At 35.2% G+C, this 21,320-nt stretch overlaps 1 protein-coding gene across 2 annotated transcripts; it reads right to left on the reverse strand.

Annotated features, from left to right (window-relative positions):
• Positions 1-1,691: 1,691 nt before the first annotated feature.
• On the reverse strand, positions 1,692-18,986 carry AUG5 (HAUS augmin-like complex subunit). Of its 2 annotated transcripts, none has more exons than XM_022050254.2 (10): positions 17,934-18,983; positions 16,699-17,241; positions 15,667-15,808; positions 15,070-15,243; positions 12,145-12,354; positions 10,941-11,126; positions 9,594-9,753; positions 9,076-9,271; positions 8,827-8,959; positions 1,692-2,273 (listed from the first exon to the last, which is right to left on the reverse strand). In XM_022050254.2, exons 1-10 carry the CDS (start codon positions 18,449-18,451, stop codon positions 2,145-2,147), a joined length of 2,391 nt encoding a protein of 796 aa, XP_021905946.1. In that variant the 5' UTR covers positions 18,452-18,983; the 3' UTR covers positions 1,692-2,144. The 2 variants fall into 2 exon arrangements, with proteins under 2 accessions (XP_021905946.1, XP_088072977.1); XM_088216851.1 differs by lacking the exon at positions 1,692-2,273 and adding an exon at positions 2,895-4,366 and having other exon boundaries at positions 17,934-18,986.
• Positions 18,987-21,320: the final 2,334 nt, after the last annotated feature.

Consider the following 21,320-nt stretch of genomic DNA (forward strand, 5'->3'; position numbering starts at 1 on the left):
TCGCATGTGTACAATTGTATATGATTAGAAACCTACATAATGTTGTGTATGACATAGAATTAGATATTCATATTGTTACTTATATGTATATACAAATTTTATGCATTCTAGTTATCGAGTTGTAGGTATGTGTGACGCCTATATATATGTATAATTGTAGGTTATACAACATGTGCATGTATGAGTGAACAACTTGTATGTATTTGCTTATAGAATACATATATGTCTTGTGTAAATATACAAGCATATTCATGATTGTATGTGTTGCGTGTTTATATGTATTTAATTGAGTCGATAACTGTACATATAAAGTGTATATATTGTGCTTATTGTGTAGACTTGTTAATGTATAATATATATATGATATATAAGTAGGTCATCTAGTGGCGAACCTTATTAATAAAAGAATAACATAAAAATCCTTAAAAGATGAGAAAATCTGTTTAACCAATATCATCGAGTGGTGGGTGTGTGTGTAGTTTTTTAGCATATGACTGTGGTGAACCCTAACTGTGGATACGACTTTAGCCAGACATAACGAAGCGATAAGAACTGTGAACTAAATACTATATACTACAAATTATAAACTGTGAACTGAACTATAACGTATTCACATGATAGAGGGGATCCTTACTGTTCTCGTTGATACCGGCAGAAACGGCATCCTGCGGTGAAACTATTTTTAATAAGATATAAACTGATATGAAGGAATAGAAAATCATGGATAAAGTTTACGATACCGAACTAATATCTACTGAATTGCTTACTACTTAAATTGTGATACTGAATACTGAATTGTATTATTTATGGAACTGTTGATACCATGAGTTATAATACTGAAATATGAAATTTTGAATATTTACTGAATAAAATGATTTAAAAAATTTGGTGATTGAGTGTGTGCATGTCTTTATTACGGGCATTGTCCAATTTTCTTACGGAGTTCGTAAAGTCATCCCAATTCACACCCCCTAATACAGATTAGTTCAGATTAAGAACAAGTTCAATATCGAAAAAAGACTTTAAAGAACCTTTAATAATTTTGATAATTTTGTCTTGTGAAATCGATTTATATATATTATAACGATACAATGTAAAAAAATTTGTAAGTCTCATGACCTGTAATTCTGTATAGTTAATGATTGAATATTAAATTTTGCTTATTGCTCTGTAAATTTATCAGATTATATGTAAAATAGCAGTCATTTCTCAATAGAAAAAACGAATCGTTACACATATCGTGAAATTTATACTATTTAACAAGTCGAGTGAAATTAACTTGATGTAACCTGCAGATAAATGCATCCAACTGCCAAAGGTATCATCATGGGCACATAGAGATCTAATTTGAAACCTCAATCAACAGAATTGAGTTTTGAAAGATTTTAGAGTCTAAGTTTTGAAAACCAGGAGGGTGGGATTCCAGGCCAAATCAATCCAGCATATATTTTTAAAAACCAGAATGATAGAAGAAATGATTAATTAATAGTTGCATCTCTTCAAACCAAACCATAAAGTGGAACATTCTTAAAAACATTACAAGCTGTCTCATGGTCTCTTCATTAGGCGCTTCACTTTCAGTTTATACAGCAGTTGCCTGACAGTTTGCAGGCAATTTACAGGCCACGGTTGACATCATGAGTCAGTGATATATAGTATTTCTGCCAAGTGACTTCCACGATGCAAACTCATTTCAGCACGAAAATAGTTTCAAATATCAGAACTATACATTATGTTGTAACATTACTCTGATCAATTACATAATAAATAATCAAAAACTTAAAATAAATAAATAAAAAACCAGAAAGAAGGCAGGAAAATGGAGCCACAAGAGGCTACAAAAGGAAGAACTTCTATACAAAATTAGCCATCAAATGAGAAGATGATCACTAGGCTGTACCTCAATTCCCATTTTGTGAAGACCCTGGCAACCTCCTTGACCGCCAATCAAGTTGCAACGGTGTCCTCAACAAGTGCCTCAACTTCATCCTAATCTGATATGCCCATCAAATAAAATTGAAAATGTGCTCTCTGGCAACCCCAAGAATGTCTAACATTCTAATTTGCTTCGGATAAGACTACAGGTTAAAGATATCCACCACGTTGACATGCAATCAAGGAAATTGTTTTTGTGGCAATTATCTTCACAAGAGCTCCTTATCATAAAATGCAAGAAGCTGCTTCACATGATTATGCCAAGCTGCGACATTCTGCCCATCAACTGTAACCCAGTCAACAACTGTGGAGGCAGGTTGCTCCCACCACTCGTCTAGCTGCAGAAGTATTACACTATTTAGAAATCCATGCAGGAAAAAACAGAAATAGAAAAACAACTGCCTCTACTATCAATAATAAAAAAATGATATATATATATATATATATATAAACACACACAGGTGGTAATGGCCCTATATATGCCACTAAACAACAGAAATAGGTAAACAGCTTAAGAAATTCATCTCCATTTTCCTGGAGAATTAATTGGAATAACTCAATACGATTTCATTTGTTGGCAGGGTGGAAGAGACTGCCAGGTATCACCCGGTGGAGCTCACTGCTCCACTTTCATCATTATTGCAATAGATAAGTAATAAATTGATAGATATGACTGTTACCCTCAATGCTTTTTTTAGACACTGTCCAATACAATTAAGGGTCAGGAAAAGCAACATAAGCAACTTATTCCAAAAATTCAAGTGTCAATGTTATGGTCCCTGTTGATAAATCTTGTCATGAGGCAACTAATACCGAAATTAGTAGAAAAGAACCATTTATTTGATTTTTCTGTCTTTACCTATCTTCAGATTAAATTTAAAAGTTCATTTGGGAAAAAGAACCGTATGATCTCTAGAGTGAAAAAGTACTCTACTTAAAATAAATCTTCATACATATGATGTCTTTAACAACTGCCTTGTCTTAAAATATTACAGAAACAAGCAGTGAATTCTGGAAATACAATTTCAGAATTGCCTAAACTGCCCTTGCCTTTACAAGCCTTAGTCCTTACTTATAATATCTTCAAAACCACTCACCAACAGTACACACTTCAACATTACAAACGACACATAATAAATAGTCACATAACTATCACACAATATTTTTCTTTTTATTTCTTCTTCTATACACCTCCAGAAAAGGAACTATTTTGTTCTTAATATCACTCCCCCCTTGAAATGATGCTTGTCCTCAAGCTCAAAGTGAGGATAACGAAGAGCCACATGATCAGCAAGTTCCCAAGAAGCATCAGCCAGAGAAAAACCCTTCCAATGAATAAGGACCTCAGGCTGTCCCTTATGAGTTCTTGAAGACGATTGACTTAGAGGAGAAGGAACATCCTGATGGATAAGAGGTAGTATAGAGGAGACAATTTGTTGGCCATGAAAAGCTTTAAGAGATGAGACATGGAAAACCAGATGTTACTTTGAAGTTGGAGGCAAGTCAAAATTGTAAGTGACCTCTCCTATCTGTTGAAGCACCTTGAAAGGCTTATAAAAGCAGGGAGACAACTTCTGCACCCATTTGCTTGCCAAGGAATCTGCCAGTATGAAGGAAGCTTCAAAAGGACCGAATAATACAAATTAAAAAACTTCCCAATGACGGCTGCGGTACACATTCATTCACTATTGAGCATGAAGTAACAGCGAAAAGTAACTGAGTCCTGAGATTTTGGGACATTGTATCACAGATGTGGAGTTCAAAATCAACCACTTTAAGTTTAGGTTATCCTAGAAAATAAGAAGTCGACGGTCTGGTCAGCAATAAATCACTTCAAATACAGTAGCCTTCAAAGAGGAACAGTACCCTGTATTATATGCATATTCTGCCCAAGAAACCCAGTGAACTCTTTGAATGGAACAGGAACCTGTGAAACACCAGAGGTACATTTCCTGTTAACAACTTCTGTCAATTAAGGATGATAGCTGAACTCAAAGCAAGTTTACTGCCACAAAGGTGAAAGAGTTCTTCCAGAAGACACTTGTGAAAATCAGATCCCAATCACTTACAATCGATGCTGGCAACCCATGGAGCTTAAAAATGTGATCAAATAAAAGTTTTGCTACTGTCATAGCAGTATAAGGATGTGAAGGGAAATGAAGTGGGCATATTTGGAAAAGTCATCAAAGACCCCGAACAACATTTTCTCCCCTGGAGGTTGGAAGCACCTCCACAAGCTTCAAGAGAAATATTGGCCTAGGCCTGATGAGGGACTGGTAATGGGTGCAATAAACCAGCAGCTATAAATATTCCATTGATAGACCATACGAGAACAGACAAAATTTTGATGTGAGATTTCATCCCCTTCCAAAGAAATCCATGTAGAGGCGCGGAAGCATCTTTTTATAGCTTTTATGAAACTGATCATGGACTGCAATCAAGAGCAAAGCACATAGGGGAGTATCAGAGTGCAGGAAGATTTTCCATTTATAAAATATCAACCCATTAACTTGCAATTATTACTCAACTCCCCTTGCAATATTCTAATAGCCCATTACTGCAGAGAAGAGGGATTTCGGACTTCTTTGGGGATACCATCAAAACAGTTAAAATATCAACCCATCCCAAACTTGCAGTTTACTCAACTCCCCCTGCAAGATTCTAATAGCCAATTGCTGCAAAGAAACAAAATTTTGCACTTCTTTGGGAATGTCACTAAAACAGTTAAGAGAAGGGATGGAAATAGCGGTACAAGCAGTGCCTTTGTCAAACAGTCGGAAAACTGCATCAGCCACCAAAATCTCTTCACTTGCTTGGTATTCTACCAGAAAATTAAATCCCAAGAATTTACTAATCCAACAATGCTGGGAAGAACTTAAGACCAGCTACTCCAATAAAAATTTGAGACTTAATAATCAGTTCTGATGCCGAATTATTGTGCCCACAAATAAGGCTGCCAATGTAAAACTACTTTGACCAATTCAATTAATTCTTTTTCATAGACAGGTGGCCTTAAGTGACGAGAAACGGAAGGCAGTTAAAGAAAGCAATGGGACGTCCTTGTTGCTGCAATGTTGCACCTATGCGCAGGTCTGATGCATGACACTGTGATGAATGGTTGAGTAAAGTCAAGAAGTGCCAACACTGGTGCAGTCAAGGAAAGGAAACTAAAATCCAAAGAAAAGTTTGTTGTTCTGAGTCTCAAAGAAACTGCTTGAAAGATGTGATTGCTTGGGATTTTCTCACCATTTGCAACCATAATACTTACTAATCTTGTTGGAGAATGGGCTGTTGTGACTCATTAGCCAAATTAACATCCAAGAAATCATTGGTGCTTCCAGAATCAATTAATACCACAAGAGGAACGTTATTAATGATTCTCCTTACCTTCATCATTCTAGCCAAACTGAATCCCAATATAGCAAGCAAAGAGATTTCAGCCTCACTCATAGATTCGGTGGACCATTCTATTCCTGGTTCTGGTGTTTCTTCAATGATCAGCGGAGGTTACTCAACTTCTGACCAAAATAGTCTTTTACGTTTATGCCCAAGGTGAAACTCCTCATCACAATTAAAACACAAATTTTGAGCACACATCCTCTCAATTGTCTACGCAAACAGTTGTTTCATCACAGGTGGTCTGGACATATTTGGCCAACTGGAAGTGCACTATTCTAGGGACAAAAAGAGCTGCGCAGGGTTTGCTTGGCTTGCGTTGCTAAAGATGCAATCGCAAGGGAAGTTTCTGTGGTGTTGCATGCTACTTGCCGCTTATAACAACCCGCCAGACACATGGCAGTTGTTAAGTCCTGTGGGTGCTGAAACTCTACTTCCAATGTAATATATTCTTTCAACCAACTAATGAAAAATTCCACTTCCTGTTCTAATGTGAGAGCATTGGCTTGCGAAGAAAATATCGAAGATGACAAAACTGTCTGTTTGAAGTCTGTCCAGGATAAATATGGCCAATCCCTCTCTAGTTTTAAAAACCAAAAACTGTGCCTCTCCCTCCAAATGAGTAGAAGCCAATGACACTTTATCCTCCTCCGCTGTTTGTTATTGACGGAAGAAATTTTCACATCTATGGATCCATGGTAAGGGATCACTGGAACTATCAAACAGGGAAAAGTCAAGTTCAGTATAACGAGACAGAAACGACCTCTCCATGTGGGGATGGTAGGCGTGTGCAGCTGTCAGATACCTTACTCGGTCTGACTTAGGCTGAAAGAAGAACAAAGGAGGAAGTAATGAGAGAGAGAGAGTTAGTTGAGAGGGAGAGACTAATTCTGAGAGAAATTTTCCTTCTTTCTCCATTCATATTCAGGCCATTCATTTATAGATCACGTTGGCGGGAAGGGGGAACATCTAACCTTCAGGCACTCCTAGAGGTTGCAACAGCCACAAGTTGCTTACAACAGATCGGGTAAAGGTAACAATCGCCCAGCCGCATTCTATCACAATGAAATGACTACCTTACCCTTGTACAAAATTACCTTTTTGCTCCTATTCAGTTTGTCCTATTTTACCCCTCTTCCTATAGTAGACTTTGAGTGGTTTGCTTGCAGCAGCAGACTAGTGCTGCGTGCCCAGAGGCAACTGTATGGCATCAGGCAGTGCCCGCAGTGGGTTCTGGTCGCTCTGGGGAACATCTTCGTTGCGCAGATGGCACGACTAGTAGTCCTTAGGATCTAGTTATGAAATTTTGGTTAATAATATGGGATTGTTAAGAGAGAAGCCAACAATTTCCGAGTGTTTAAAGTACTCAAGAAATTTTTATTCACAAATTTTTCTGCATTAAATTGAAACAGAAACAGCAAAGGGTTCTTTTAACATCATGGAGTTAGAAGCAGTTATTCTGGAAGTTAATTCCAGACAGCCAACTCCCCCTCTGTTTTCTCCCTATTTTTCTCCTACTAACATTCACCTACTTAATAAAAGTACCACAAGTAATACCTTTTGAGGTCTCTAAATCTATTTGATAATCCATACATAATACAATACATAAACACACGCAACAAATAATACTAGACATGCACCTATATACTAATTAGAAAATTATTTTTTCCTTCTCTGTTACAACCTATTAAAATGTGTTATTTTTCTAATTGCTTTCCTAACATCACTTCCCCCTTGATATGGTGTTTATCGTCAAATGCATACTTCCACTGCTGCTACAGTTTCTAGTTCTAGCATTACCAGAATTTCATAATTTCTTCATTATCGGAAGCACAGGCTTCGACTTCTGACCAGAACAACCTTTCACAGAAGCAACCTGATTCAAATTTTTCATTGCCATTAAACCACTATCCTCTTACTTGCTGACGATAAATCTCCTGAACAGATAGCCTCTTTACTATAGTGGCACATGATTCTGGAGGATGTCCAGAACTAAAATGCGGTGGTGGTTGCAGTGTGCGTCCTAGAACAGATGCATCTGAGAAAAAACGCACTCGAAGACATCTAAAACATGCTTGTTCTATTTTCATATTTTCTAGAGGCAGACTCATGGAAGTTGTTAAATCATCAGGACCATCAAACCCGGGACAATTCATTTTGTATAACGCGACAGAAAAGGATGCTCATGCTCTACACAAGCTATGGGTGCACACATAGTGCAGCATCCTGCAGAGCGTGCAAGGTAGGTGTTCTGCCTCGTGCAGATTGCACCTTGAGGGTGTCCGTGCAGATTGTTCGTTGGTTTTTTTACCGGCCTGCATTTGTTGGAGTTCAGCATCTTGTGGTTGAGGATGATTGGTGCAACTGCTTCTTTCGTCAGTCTCCAGCTAGACAAAATAAGCCAATAACTCCTCCAATGAACCCACTAAAAATTCAAACACCAATCTGTTCCGTTCTCAGGCTTCATGACATTTCTTCAAAAAATTCTCAAAAATTTTTTTTTAAATAGAAGTGTAGTGTGGTATTGATATAAACATGAGTGGGATATCACCCGTATACAAAATAATTACATGTCAATCAAATGATCAATGACATTTTTAAAATAAAAATAAATAAAAAATCTCAAACATGGACTGTGGTTCATCCATAATGATTGGTGCTAGTACCAAATCGTTATGTACTTAATTAAGAAGTTAGTTACAGGATTTTGTTAATAATATGGGCACGTTAAGTGAGAACCCAACAATTTCCTTGAATTTAAAGTACTCAAAGAAATTTTTGACAAACTTTTCTGTATAGAACTGAACAGTAGCAGCAAAGTTCTTTTTACATCATGAGGACGAAACAATTAGAAGCAATTAGTCTGGAAGTTAATTCCAGACAGCCCACTCCCCCTCTGTTTTCTCCCTATTTTTCTCCTACTAACATTCACCATACTTAATAAAAATACCACACATCATAACTGCTGCAGTCCCTACATCTATTTAATAAATTCATACAATATACAGCACATAAACACACAAAACACATAATACTGCACATGCACCTATATACTAATTGCAAAACTACTTCTTCCTTGGTACACCTTATCAAAATGCATCATTTTTCCACGTGCGTTTCTAACAATCAAGCATAATAAGCACCTTTAGGTGCCAAAGAAAACATGAATGTAATACATGCGCATCCTCATCATCATATTGCAGGAACAAGCTATAAGGAAAATGATGTCGAGAAGAAAATTTTTAAAAATGATCACATTCAAAACCTTGACTATCACCTACATCTGAAAGGCAACTACCCGTTCCATCCCTAGTAATTTCAACCATAATAAGTGCACATCCAATGGTATTTTATACACCATATATCAAGCGCTTATACTAGATTCAAGAATTTACACATTGATTTTTTATTTTAAGATTTAAAAAGAAGAATATCAAAGCAGTCGCAGCAGATTAGTATGACAAGAGATCTAATGTTTGGATGGTAGTTTCTTACCAAACCCCTCACATATTTGCAATCTTCCAAACACTTCTGAGCACTCAAAACTGCAGTCTTAAGTTCAGGTAACCATGTATCCGTAACAATTTTCTCTTGCTCAGTAGCCAAATTCAAACAAAAATTTGTTGTCCTGCATCATGCCATTAGCATAAAAGTAGGCCAAGTTGTTACAAAATGTTAAAAGTAGCAGATCAATTGAAGAATGAATCTACCAGCAATGAGAGACAACAGAGAAGTGCATGTCACCTTTCATATTCTTGTTGAACACGATAAGCATGGTTCAATAACGCATGACCACTTTCAACAATATCCTGCCGAATGTGGACTAGGTTGATTGCCTTTGCCAAATCTTCCAAAACACTAGCCTCAGAACCACGTAGTCTCAAGCAGAACTCAAGAGATTCTAATACTGATGCCAAACTAGAATCTGAACCATCTAGGCCTGATTATGCAGTAAGAAGTCATCAAGCAGAGCAAATAAATAATCAACACAAAAGAAATTAAACAATAATTCTAAATTCCAGAGAATTAAAAGAAGAGGGAAAAGATTAATAAAACTCAATTCCTTTTTTTGGTTATGATGTTTTGCTCCATTGCCTTTCCTTCAGTTAATCCATCTTAGAAGGAAAAATAGCTCAAACTTACCTTTCTTAAATAAAAATATCAATAATCTATCTAAAACAAACCAATTAACTCCATCAAGCAGACTGATAACAACCTGGTCTATCATCCATACCACTTATACCATACTAAACTCCACTCACCAGCAGGATATTGAAGAGCAGCAGATACACGGCAGATGGATGGGATTGCAGATGGATCCCTGGCACCAGCCCTCGCAGTCAGTAAAGCAGCATTCTTCTCTGCAGCAGCAACAGCTTCAGGTCCTGTAGATCCATTGGCACCCATGGAATCCAGAAGTGCCTGATGAGAAAGACAAAAAGAAGTGAACAACTCAAGGCATAAACTGGCCATTAGCATAAGTGAAATCTTTGAACAAACAATACATGTCTCTTTATTCTTCACGTCTGTACCATAATCAAAGGAAAAAGAACACTAAATACAGTAGTAATAATGTCACTGGTTGTATAAAATAAACAAATATAGAAAGAGATAAAAATATTAAACTCCATTCAAATTCTTCCAATTGCAAGCATTTTCATAAAATCATATTATCATTCAGGTCAAATAACAGACCCTGAAAGATCCTTGCATAACAAGGTAAATCAACAGGAACTTTGGAAGAATAGCCTCAACATGCTGTAATTGCCTCAACCTTTCCTGAGTAAGAACTATGCTAAAAGTACATCCCGAAGCCATAGCTCAGTGATTCTATTACATCCTCTAACGTTGATCTTATCATATAGGTCATGACATCTTTGTTCAAATTATGAACATATAACTGAACTTTTGTACTAGTAATATATAGCCCATCAATTGACCACATCAGACATTCAGTACTTCATTTGAACCAGGTGTGCCTTTGGATTGCTCCATTTCCCAATAAAGCCAATATCTTAAGTACTGCTACCTTTCATTTTTTTCCTGCATAGAAGACCCTCCAAACTCGAACTAATAACAGACTGCAACACCCCCCCTGTGAAGCCAATATCTTAATAACTGCTATATTTCATTTGTTTTTACTGTATAAGAGGACCCTCTAAACTCTAATAATAAGTAGTTGCATAATCCACTAAAATATATAGCTTGAAACCAATCATCTTGGTTGTTCATAAACAAATTTTACAGAACAAGCAATTTTTTTTTCATGGCTAAAGTTTACAGTTACTATAATGCATGACGGTGGGGATAAAAAATGCAATATGTAGAAAGCAACTGAGAATGTGAAAAGATTTAGGGAGAGAGATAAAATGCTGCCTAAGCATGCTGATAGAAGAAATGAATTCCCAAATGCCACCTGCTTCGGCCTAATTTTAAGCTATAACCAGAATAGAACAAATACTCTTTCATATCATCTCTACAGGGTCTTTAGGGATTTAACAAGAGAATTGATCTCCTTCAACTTGGTTAGACCAACAAATCCTTGTCATCTTTAATATAATAGCTCATTATGCCCGAGTATCAGATTTTAGGTTTGTTCTCTCACAAACCTGCGGGGTTGATGGAAGCATATATAGACTATTGTCAGGACTTCGATAAAAAGCAGAAACTTCTTGTTCGATGAGATCTTTTGCACTATTTGAAATTTCCACAACAACATTGCATGCTGGAATGATGGTGCTCGATGCATACTCCCTTGAAGCAAGTGGCTGCTGATTCCAGAATGCAGCTGCATCCTACACAAAAAAATTCATCAGCTTAAGACTTATTTATGTATCTTAATTTGAAATGAACATTTGTTGGGAACAATTGACTTTCCAAATATATATTGAGTATTAAGAAACAGTGTACGTCCTTGCATGAAGACACAAACAAATTCACACTTGATTCGTCACATTAGCCAAATAAAGAGTAAATATTACCAAATAGCTGCAAATGCAGCTTTCAGTAAATGAAAGATTCACATATACAGATGTACAAACCCAATGAATCAGAAACAAAAATGGCAAAGCAACAAATCAGATCAGGTCCTCCAAAAGGTATACTTTAAAAGAAAGAAAAGAATCAAAATGAGGCTTAGGGCCCAGCATCAGTATCCTAAGTCTTTTTGCATATTGATGGTAAAAGGTGAAAAGAAATAAGCAGAAAAAATTGCAGCTACCGGTTTCAAATGTTTAATTATCCTCATTATATGAATTATATTAGTGTACATGGTAATATAAGCAAACAGCAGGCAGAATATTCAGTTGAACAGTTAAGATGCTAGGAGGCACACCTCCAAATGATTTCTTGATTTTTCTCCACTGACTTACTAACTTACAAGAAAAGTTAGCTTGGTATAAGCCCCTAATATAGCCGCAACATACAATTGAAACTAATGCTATTTACCATAACAATCCAGTCCATTACAGCTTTCCTTGATTAACATACAATATCAAATGTACATAATACAAATTACAGTCTCTTTATAAAGTTAATGCAGTGAATTAAGCGAAGTCAGTAACATCCAGACACACCAGAGGACACATAATATATACACCCACATCAACTAAATTGGATATGTTCGATAACTCGCATGCATATGGACCGAAGGCCATAGTAAGCAATCTTAGCAATGAATCTATCAAGTTTTCAAATTCATTTTGAAGCAAGGCCATACTACGTGCAGCATTCTTAGTTTGAGAAGAAATATATATATATAAAAAAAAAGAATATCTCACCATGAATCCAAAGAGAAAGAAATGAGCATCTTACCATGTTAGCCTTCAGGAGAGAAGTACATACGGTTTCAAGCTCAGATCTGCGGGCATCAAACTCTTCAATCTTTTTCCACTTCTTTCTCAAAGAATCTTCAGCTTCTTTCCTTTCTGCACATAATTTATTCAAACGTTGTATTTCAGATATCAACGTATTTAAGCTAGCCCTCAGACCAGCAACTTCTCTCTCCTTTGCCCAAACTTCCAACTGCAAAATCAGAAAAGAATGAATAGGTAAAACACACATTTTAGCATCAAAGTACAAAATGGAAGTGGAAAGCTCTAAAGACCATTCAATACTTTTTTCTTGGGATTGAAAAAGAAGATTTATTACAGTAAGAGGAAATCAATACAAAGAAATGAGGAAGAGATACCCTCAGATATTACAGATAATAGTAAGCCCAAAAAATTATAAATAAGTAAATTTCATTAAGAATATACTAAATTAATGACCGAAATAATGATCTCCTAGTTCCAATGGAGTTCGGAAATAGGTAGAGAATTTTTCACACGCCTTGACCCATAACGATGCCAAAAAGTCACCCTATCCATATCTCATGGAACAACGTGCAGTTGACAAAAAAATTTCGATTTCGTGCAAGCCATATTGTCCATAAGCCGATAGCCCCTCACTGCAAAAGTTTTGCTTCCTTTATCACTCCATAACCCTTAAAGTACACCCCTAAAAGCCTTTCAACCGTAGGAGGAGTGACCTAATGCTAAAGAGAGTTGATAATTAGACCAAAGCTTCCGAGCAACTTTGCAATTGATATTGCGCAGATTAGGAAGATGTCTAGAGATTTGCATGGTTTGATCATCGGACTTGCATCTCCTTAGTGTTGAGCCTTTGATGCATGGCTATCCACATAAATACCTTTACCTTTAACTCATGAGACACACATAAGGTAGGAAAAGAACTTAGGTTAGAAAACTTACTCAGGGACACACAGTTTACTAGGAATAAACATTGTTTTCTTCTTGCATATTGTACATTTATTTGGGCCACTTTGTATTCTTGGCTCATCACTTTCTTGATTGTTTACCCTTGCACAAACATTACCCCACCTCTGTTGTATTATCCACAATAAATTGTAGCCCCTCCCATATATCATTTATGTTTTTGCAATTAGCCTTCTCCTGGCATAGATCCTCCCCATACTCTTCTTCGTCCTTTAAGATTATCAGTTCTGAAGAATCAACAGTGGATATGGAATCTGTGTTATTGTCTCTTTTTTCCCCCTGCCACCAACCCCTTTAGCCTTTTGTTTTGTCTTTGGGTTTCTATATTTGCTTCAGCTCACTAATTTGTTCCCTCACCCATTCCAAAAAATTTTCCTGGTCAAAAACCGACTCCCCACCTCTAATCCTCCTCTATGTTGCCACTTGGAAAGCTGATATTTTGTCAAATCTCCCACCGCACCGCCACAAGAAATAACACCTCCAATAATACCATCTCCAGCTGTAGGTGTAATACCGGCCAAAGAGGACGTCTCCAGTGGCACCGTTACAAGAAAAGAAGGGTCAACAACAATAATGGGTTTCAGCCTCCTTTGACTGGCGGCAGCATTCATCTCTTCTGTTGCGGGTTTTGGTTAAGATGGAACATTGGGTTTGGGCTGAGGAGCAACAAGTGAGACTGTGAAGTGCTGAATCGGGTTGAAGGTCTGGGTCTCCAAACCCTAGCCTGTTGGGTGTTCGAGCCTGTTTTGGAACAGGCACAAAAACCTATCAAAGGCCCAATGATGCTATTTTGAGGAGCCAAATTTTAGGCTTCACGGCCCAACCCATTTTGTATATTTGACTGACGATTCTTATAGCCCCACCTATCTGTTATCTTTCCTTCTTGATCAATATTAACTACCAGTGGGATATCCCTCAATCTCACAAAATCCTCCTTCACAATCTTCTGTTGAAGTTTGAATAAGATTTTGGGTTTAATATTTTGACCCATTTGAAAATCGAATCACTGCCCACAAATCCTCCCCCATTATTTCCACCACCTACAGGTTGCACAGTGGCCGAAAACTGGGCACGCCCCTATTGCTTCCTCCCCCTTCTTTGTGCTTCTCCCGCCTCCACTCCTCTGGACAGTGTGTCACTAATCAACGCTAACACTTCTTTCCATCCTCTTTTTTCTTTCTGCTGGAAAACAGACCCGCGGTGTGCCATGATCTACTCCATATTTAGACAATGACAACAAATGACCCCCTCTTTTTTTATGCAATTCAGTAACAATCAGCACCGTACACACTGGAGAACAAAATAATCCCCTCATCCAGTATTTTTGTTAAGCAGCCGCAGAACCATCTGGATTCCAGCCAATCAAGAACAATTTCATAAACCTGAACCCTCATCTTCTCTTCACTTCTTATCCCTCCAAGAATTCCATTCTGCTTGCTTACAAAGAAGAGCTCAGATTCTAATGATAAACAAGTAGAATTATTTTATTTACTCATGAAACTCCGCTTATATTCTGATAATCACATAAGAGAGACTAAAGTTGATCTCCTCACAAGATTGTCATTGATTGTCTCTCCTCAACTAATCCTTAGTAGCAAATCACCTAAAGACCATTCAATATTTTTTCACAATTCTCAAATGTGAGGCATCAAATCCAAAATATGTACCTAATCTCTGTGGGAATTCTCAAGAATCAACATGCTATTTATCATTATATCTATTCTATTGAAAGAAAAATTAGGTCACTTCAATAAGAGAAAATGTTAGATCAATTCTATCTCAATATAATCAGGTCTTTCATATAAAAAAAATACATAATTAGGTAAAAGTTAACTTGATGCACACAAACATGCACATAAAGCTGCACGCACCGCAATGGGGATTAAAAGATTCAGAACCAACACTATGAAAATGGTCAACTCAAACTACGGGTGATTAATTACCCTGAAATTGATAGAATTACCTCAAATTGCCTAAGACTGCCAACATTCTGTGATGTGCCTCCAACAAGTGAGTGCGAAGAAACTATATCATTTGATCCATGTAAACGTTTTATAAGTTTCTGACACAAATTTCGAGCTTCAGAAGCTTTGTTCAGTGCATCTTCAGTAGCCAAAAATTGTTGCACATGTGCTTTCTGTAGATAACATATACAATCAATTAAATAACCCCAAAGAAAATGATTATGAATAAAGCAGCAAACACAGAGAGGAAAAAACCCGTCGTGAAATTGACTAGACTAAGACCGTCTGCTCAGGTTATATAGGTTTGTTCCATGACTATAAAGTGTAAAATAGTATTAAGCAAGAACTATTCCCCTTAAAAAACTCGAGTGGTTCTTTGAGTTTAAATTGAATAATGAAAAAAATAGCTTTGTATTCTTTGATTTGACAGGAGAGAAGCTAGTAGGTTTCTCATATTGTCTAAATTAAAACGACTTTTGAACTGAAGTAAAGGTGTAGATCCTAAAAGTCTCCTTTAAACTTGTCTGCATAAAGAAAAAAGATGAATTGCTTAGAAGATAGGCAAAAAAGAAAAAAAAGAAAAAACAAAGTAATACCTGTCTCTCAAGAAGTTGATTGTGAGTTCCTCTAGAAGGTATATCTGCCCCTATCTTCCCATTACCATAAAGTTGGTAACTTAATGGCGAGCTTGCATCAGGGGAAGAAACTTCCATAACTCTGTTGTTCTCATACTTGTACCTATGCAAGACAATAAAGAGCTTTGACTTACAGCTGTCCATAAATCAGGTAGCAACAATAGAACTTACCAAAAGACAAATCAATAAGGAAAGGAAGAAACCTACAAAAGATAAATCAATGAAGCAAAAATGAAGCTTACCAAAGGATGGTTACATGAATATACAAAAACAACATGCATCTTTAGAACAAAGTAATCATTGAAAATGGCTAAGAATCACAAGGAGCAACTTGGACACAATGGAAACAAATTCATAACAGTTATTGAGGGAAAAAAAGAGAATAAGGAAAATGGAATATCGGAATGACCAAAGACATGAAGAAAACCAATTTGGAGCAGTTATTAATGAAAGAGAAGGAAAGGAAAAGAATGATTCAAGAGAAGGAACCGTCAAACATAAGTAGTACTTAAATTCTTTTTGAAAGAAAAAATATCATCTATTCACATGTACCAAGGGGATGCAACCTGCATAGAAGATTTACGTGTTATGCAAAATATGTAGAAGGTCCCCAAGATCCTCACAAGAATAAAGAGAATAACCCTTAATCAGAAAACCTAGGTGTCCGGAACCAAGTATCTTTGAGTTTATCTAAATAGTAGTTAAATGGTCAATTAAACAAATTGGTAGGTGTGTATCCCCACCTCAATGGCAAGACAAAACCATTTTAGCAAACTAAGAAATATGTGCAAGTGCACACAGACTTAGAGAAAGTAAATTGGTGCTTCCGATTGATTGCAAAAACAAATTACAGTATCACAATGTGACATCGATTGTAGAATTTGATAGATATACAATAAATATAAAATGTGAATAATATTCTCTCAAAGATGTATGGATGTGCACAGACATGAATAAAAGCATAGAAGAAATGGAGAGAAGTCATTAAAACACCTTAAGGTTTCTGCATCTGCTCTAACATCAATCTTTTCTATTTCTCTTGAAATCAGAGTTTTAAGCCGTAAGGTATATGTAGTAATTGCCTGAAGCAACTGAGGAGGATTCTTCAAGCAATTGACAATAACAGTTCTAATTTCATCAGGTATTTCCCCATCAAATTCAAAGCCTAACTTGGCAGCCTCCAACTGAGGACTCAAATGAATACCATTTCCTTCATATGCTGGGAAAGAATTGCGTACTTTTTCAATCATATTTGCTGCAAGAGACTCACATGCCTTCCTGACATTTCTTTCCCGAGTTGTTTCAATTAGAATGACATCATCAGCAGATTTATTTCCCTTAACAGTTGAATACACAGCTTCCTTCTCAATGTGTGCATTGACGCTGTTAACCACTTCAGTAGATGAGTCAATGCTTAACCTTTGAGCATCCCTTGCTTGATTAACATATTGTCGAAGACGCTTATGATACTCTGCAAATATCTTTGCAGCTTCATCACACTGTTGATCATAAGCTTCCAACATTACCTGTTTATGCCTGCACCAAAATGAGACATTAAACTGCAGTTTACTTTGGAAGAAATAGACAATATAACTCGATTACCACAACTTGCTCCTGTTACAAATCAACCAAACACCATCATGAAACATGAAAAAACAATACTTATTTTGCAGGATATTGTTGATCCATGCAACATTACATGGCAAAGCATGCATCAAAATCATTGATTTAATGAAGCACCTTTAAAAGGCTACAATCCCTACCAAAGTAAGGTGAATTGGCACTAACCACAGTAGAATTTTCACCTTTAAAGGCTTCTTCGCATCCAATAGCTAGTAACAAGCAGGAAGAACTCATTGAAACTGAATTAAGGCGAGAAAATTAGAACAATGAACAGATTAATAGAGACCATAAACTTCACACCTTATTGGAATATATTAGAGGTTCAAAATGTTCAAAGTATCCTTTTACCATTTGGTGCATGCTTCAATTAATCCAACCATTTCGGTTGCTCAGGGAATGAAAATGATAAAAGAAAACCAATCTAAATTATCATTGACTATAAGTGCAAAACAAAGATACTTTTGCAATCACAAAGAATCCATAGCATACAAGATAGTCCATGTCGCTATAGGACATCTGAGAATTCCATTCCCATTTGTCTCCAGAAACTTCTGAAAAACCTCGACTAGTAAATTTTCCCATTAAATAAGTTCAAAGTACCAAACCTGTAATTAGCTCTCTCGTCCAGCATTCTCTTTCTTTCAGCTTCTTCCCTTGAAACCTCCAACATCCTGGCCTTCAAATCCTTCCTTTGCCTCCTCACAATGTTCCTCAATCTCTCGACCTCCTTTGCAGCCAGTTCTTTCTCTTGCAATGCCACCTCCCTGCTCTCGGCCACATTGGAACTCTCCCCTGAAAGCTGCTTGTCCTTCCTCCTTCCCTTAGTCTTACTCTCCTCTTTTCCAACGCCAACCGAAATGCCACTGGAACCATCACTACTACCCCCATGGACCGTTATATTTCTCCTTATATTCTCTACAGTTTTCTCCGATTTCACTCGATTAATCAAGAAACTCCACACCGGTATCATATTCCCTCTGCAAATCTTTCTTAGTGAATCAACTGAAGGCGAGTGCGATTTGCTAGATGCACTGTACGGACCCAACGGTCTATATCCCATTTCCTTCTGAAGCCAATCCACAATAGCCTCCGGCTGGGCTGTCAAGCTTGATGAGGTCTGCATTTTACTTACCAAACGTCGTAAATTTCCAAATCAGGCCTTTCTTCGGATGACTATGTTGGAATTGATATTTTACATCTAAAAAATATCATGAGATGATATTTCGAAACAGACTTAGTTAAGAATGAGGAAGACCGTAGAGCTCCATCATTCTAAAACCCTAGCTTTGTAGAGAGAAACCGAAGGGAGAAGTCGCCAAAATAGCTAATAAACTCTGAATTGCCCAACAGCCTAGGCTTTCACTTTCAGTTCAAGACTGAATCAAGAAGTCGTAAATCTGAATAGAACACCGTACTCGTGTGATTGGATGACATGCACCTACTATTAGAGAGAGAGAGAGAGAGAGTAAAAAATAAAAAGAAACAAGATTCAGAGAGATATGATAAACAGATCTAACAATGCTTCAGAGGGAGGAACAAAGTAACGGCCGGCCGAAGGTAGAAGGCAGAATGTTAACTTAAGAGCATAGAGATGATACATCCGTACAGTAACCTGTAGAAGATGGTCAGGGGGTCATATTGTAATTTCGCAGGGCTTGCGGCAAGAAGAATTTGATTTGAAGAAATTTAAAAGGGAAATAATGGAGGTCCCGCTTTGTATGCTTTGAAATGATCAGGTTTTTTTTTTTTTATGGGTTAAAAAATGGTTAAAATATATTTTAACTTTTAAATATAATGTAAATAAAATATAAAACACTAAATATATTAAAAAAAACGTAAAACATTGATGATTGAAAAATAATTTAAAAGAGCTCAAAAAATAAAAATAATTTAGAGGGTAATTAACACAAATTCTGTGTTAAGTTATAAAATAATTGTGAGGTGGTAGGATTGATATCACGTGTTTAAATCTATATTTAATGTAAAGTTTGATTAAATAAGATTAATAATTTAAATACATATTTAATTATATAAAATAATAGTCGAAGAAGAATATCGACTAATTTTAATAAATTTAATTAAAATCAGATTAATTAATTAAAATTATGTGACTAATTAAGATCAATCATTTCGGTTTTGAATCTAAACAATCAAATTACAAAAGAGCTTTTTTTTTCTGTTTTCACACTTTACATATATCAATTTGATTTATTAATCTGTAAATATATGAACATATACATAATTAACCTTATATATAAAACTGATAATAATATATTAATAAACTGGATTGTTGTTAAATCCTTATATATATCATATATATAATATGAATATAAAATCATAAAAATATAATATATTAATTAAAAAATAAATTGATTTTCAGTTGTTCTTGATTAAAGATCAATTATTTGGTTCTTAATCGATATAATTGATTGATCCATTTTTTTTAATCTTTTTAACAATTTAATTTGAACAGTTAATTAGTTTCTATTTAGTTTTATTCTCACTTACTAATAGATAAACTAATTTTTAATTTAAACATTTACATAATAAACATTTATATTAAGGTTAATACATATAAAATATGAGTTTAACACAATAATATACAAATAATTACAATTAAGAAAAATATGTATAAAATACAAGTTGGAGACCTTATTAACAAACATCTTATATTGACGTAAACACAAATTATGTTCGAACCTCTAGAAAGCAAGTTTGCATACTCTCTCCCACTCTTTGTTATAACTTTTTAAATTGTTCAATATTAACAAAGTAAATTAAATATTTATCATTTGGAGTTTAAATATTTGCTAGCTCAATAAATTATTTTATATACTTTTGCTAGCAAACTAATTATTTTAGATGTAAATTTTTACAAAATATTAATTTTTGGGATGATATACTTGGAAAGTACGCCTATTATATAATATTTTGCATGCTTGCCATCATTTTACAGTTTGATGTAGCAATTTATTATTTAATTTGCACATTTGGTTGAATTAGATTTGTACATTTAATAGTATTTAATTCTTAATTAACTTAGTTTTATGTGTTATGCCACATATCAATTCTTTAATGTATTATGTTTTGCCACATGTTATATTATACAAAGTAAATCATATATTGCCACCTATTTTATTACATGTTATTTCTTTTATTATATATATATACATAATATTTATAATAATAGTGAACTAAATCAAAGAAGAAGAAAAAAAAATAAGTATGGTATTTCCTTACACCTTGGTATTTTACTTGATTAAATATATATATATATATACACATGACTCTGTTGTAAATTTTTTTTTTTTTTTTAAGTAAAAGACTCCATAGTATAGAATTTGTATACATAACTTTTTATAATTTAAACTATCATTATTAAAATCTTGAATTAAAATTGTCTTAAAGCTCAAAACTGTTGACTTCCATTCGAAATCATCTATTTATAGTAGCTGCATGTTGATATAACATATTACAATCCTTTTGGCTATTAGTTGAATGTGTAAATTTATACCTTAATTTTTTCCAATTATTAATTTTAAAAGATATAGTTAGTATATATCCATTTTGCAAATAAGGTGTATGGATATTAAATACTAAAATTCTATAAGCATTAAAAAAATCAATTAAAAATTTAAAACGCATTTTTATATCCGTAGATTTTAGGAATAAAATCTAAAAACTGATGAAAAAATAAATTTCGGTAGTTTATGTAATACTCGGGTCCAAAATTTGGTCCGAAATTAATTATAAAATTAAAAATATATATATAAATGTAATTTTTAAATTTATAAATTTTTATTTAATGTAAAATTAGAAAAAACTATGTTAAAGATGAAATTGAAAATAATTTTAGAAAAAAAATGTAAAAATTTGGGTTTGGATAGTGTCTTTGAAAGAAAAATTGAAAACTGGAGATCAAAACACAATTAAAAAAATTTACGTCACGTAAGACCGCCTAGTCAGCAGCCCCAACAAACGGAGCACGCCAC

Source organism: Carica papaya, chromosome 1 (genome assembly GCF_054855325.1).
Source record: "Carica papaya isolate Zhongbai chromosome 1, ASM5485532v1, whole genome shotgun sequence".
NCBI lineage: Eukaryota > Viridiplantae > Streptophyta > Magnoliopsida > Brassicales > Caricaceae > Carica > Carica papaya.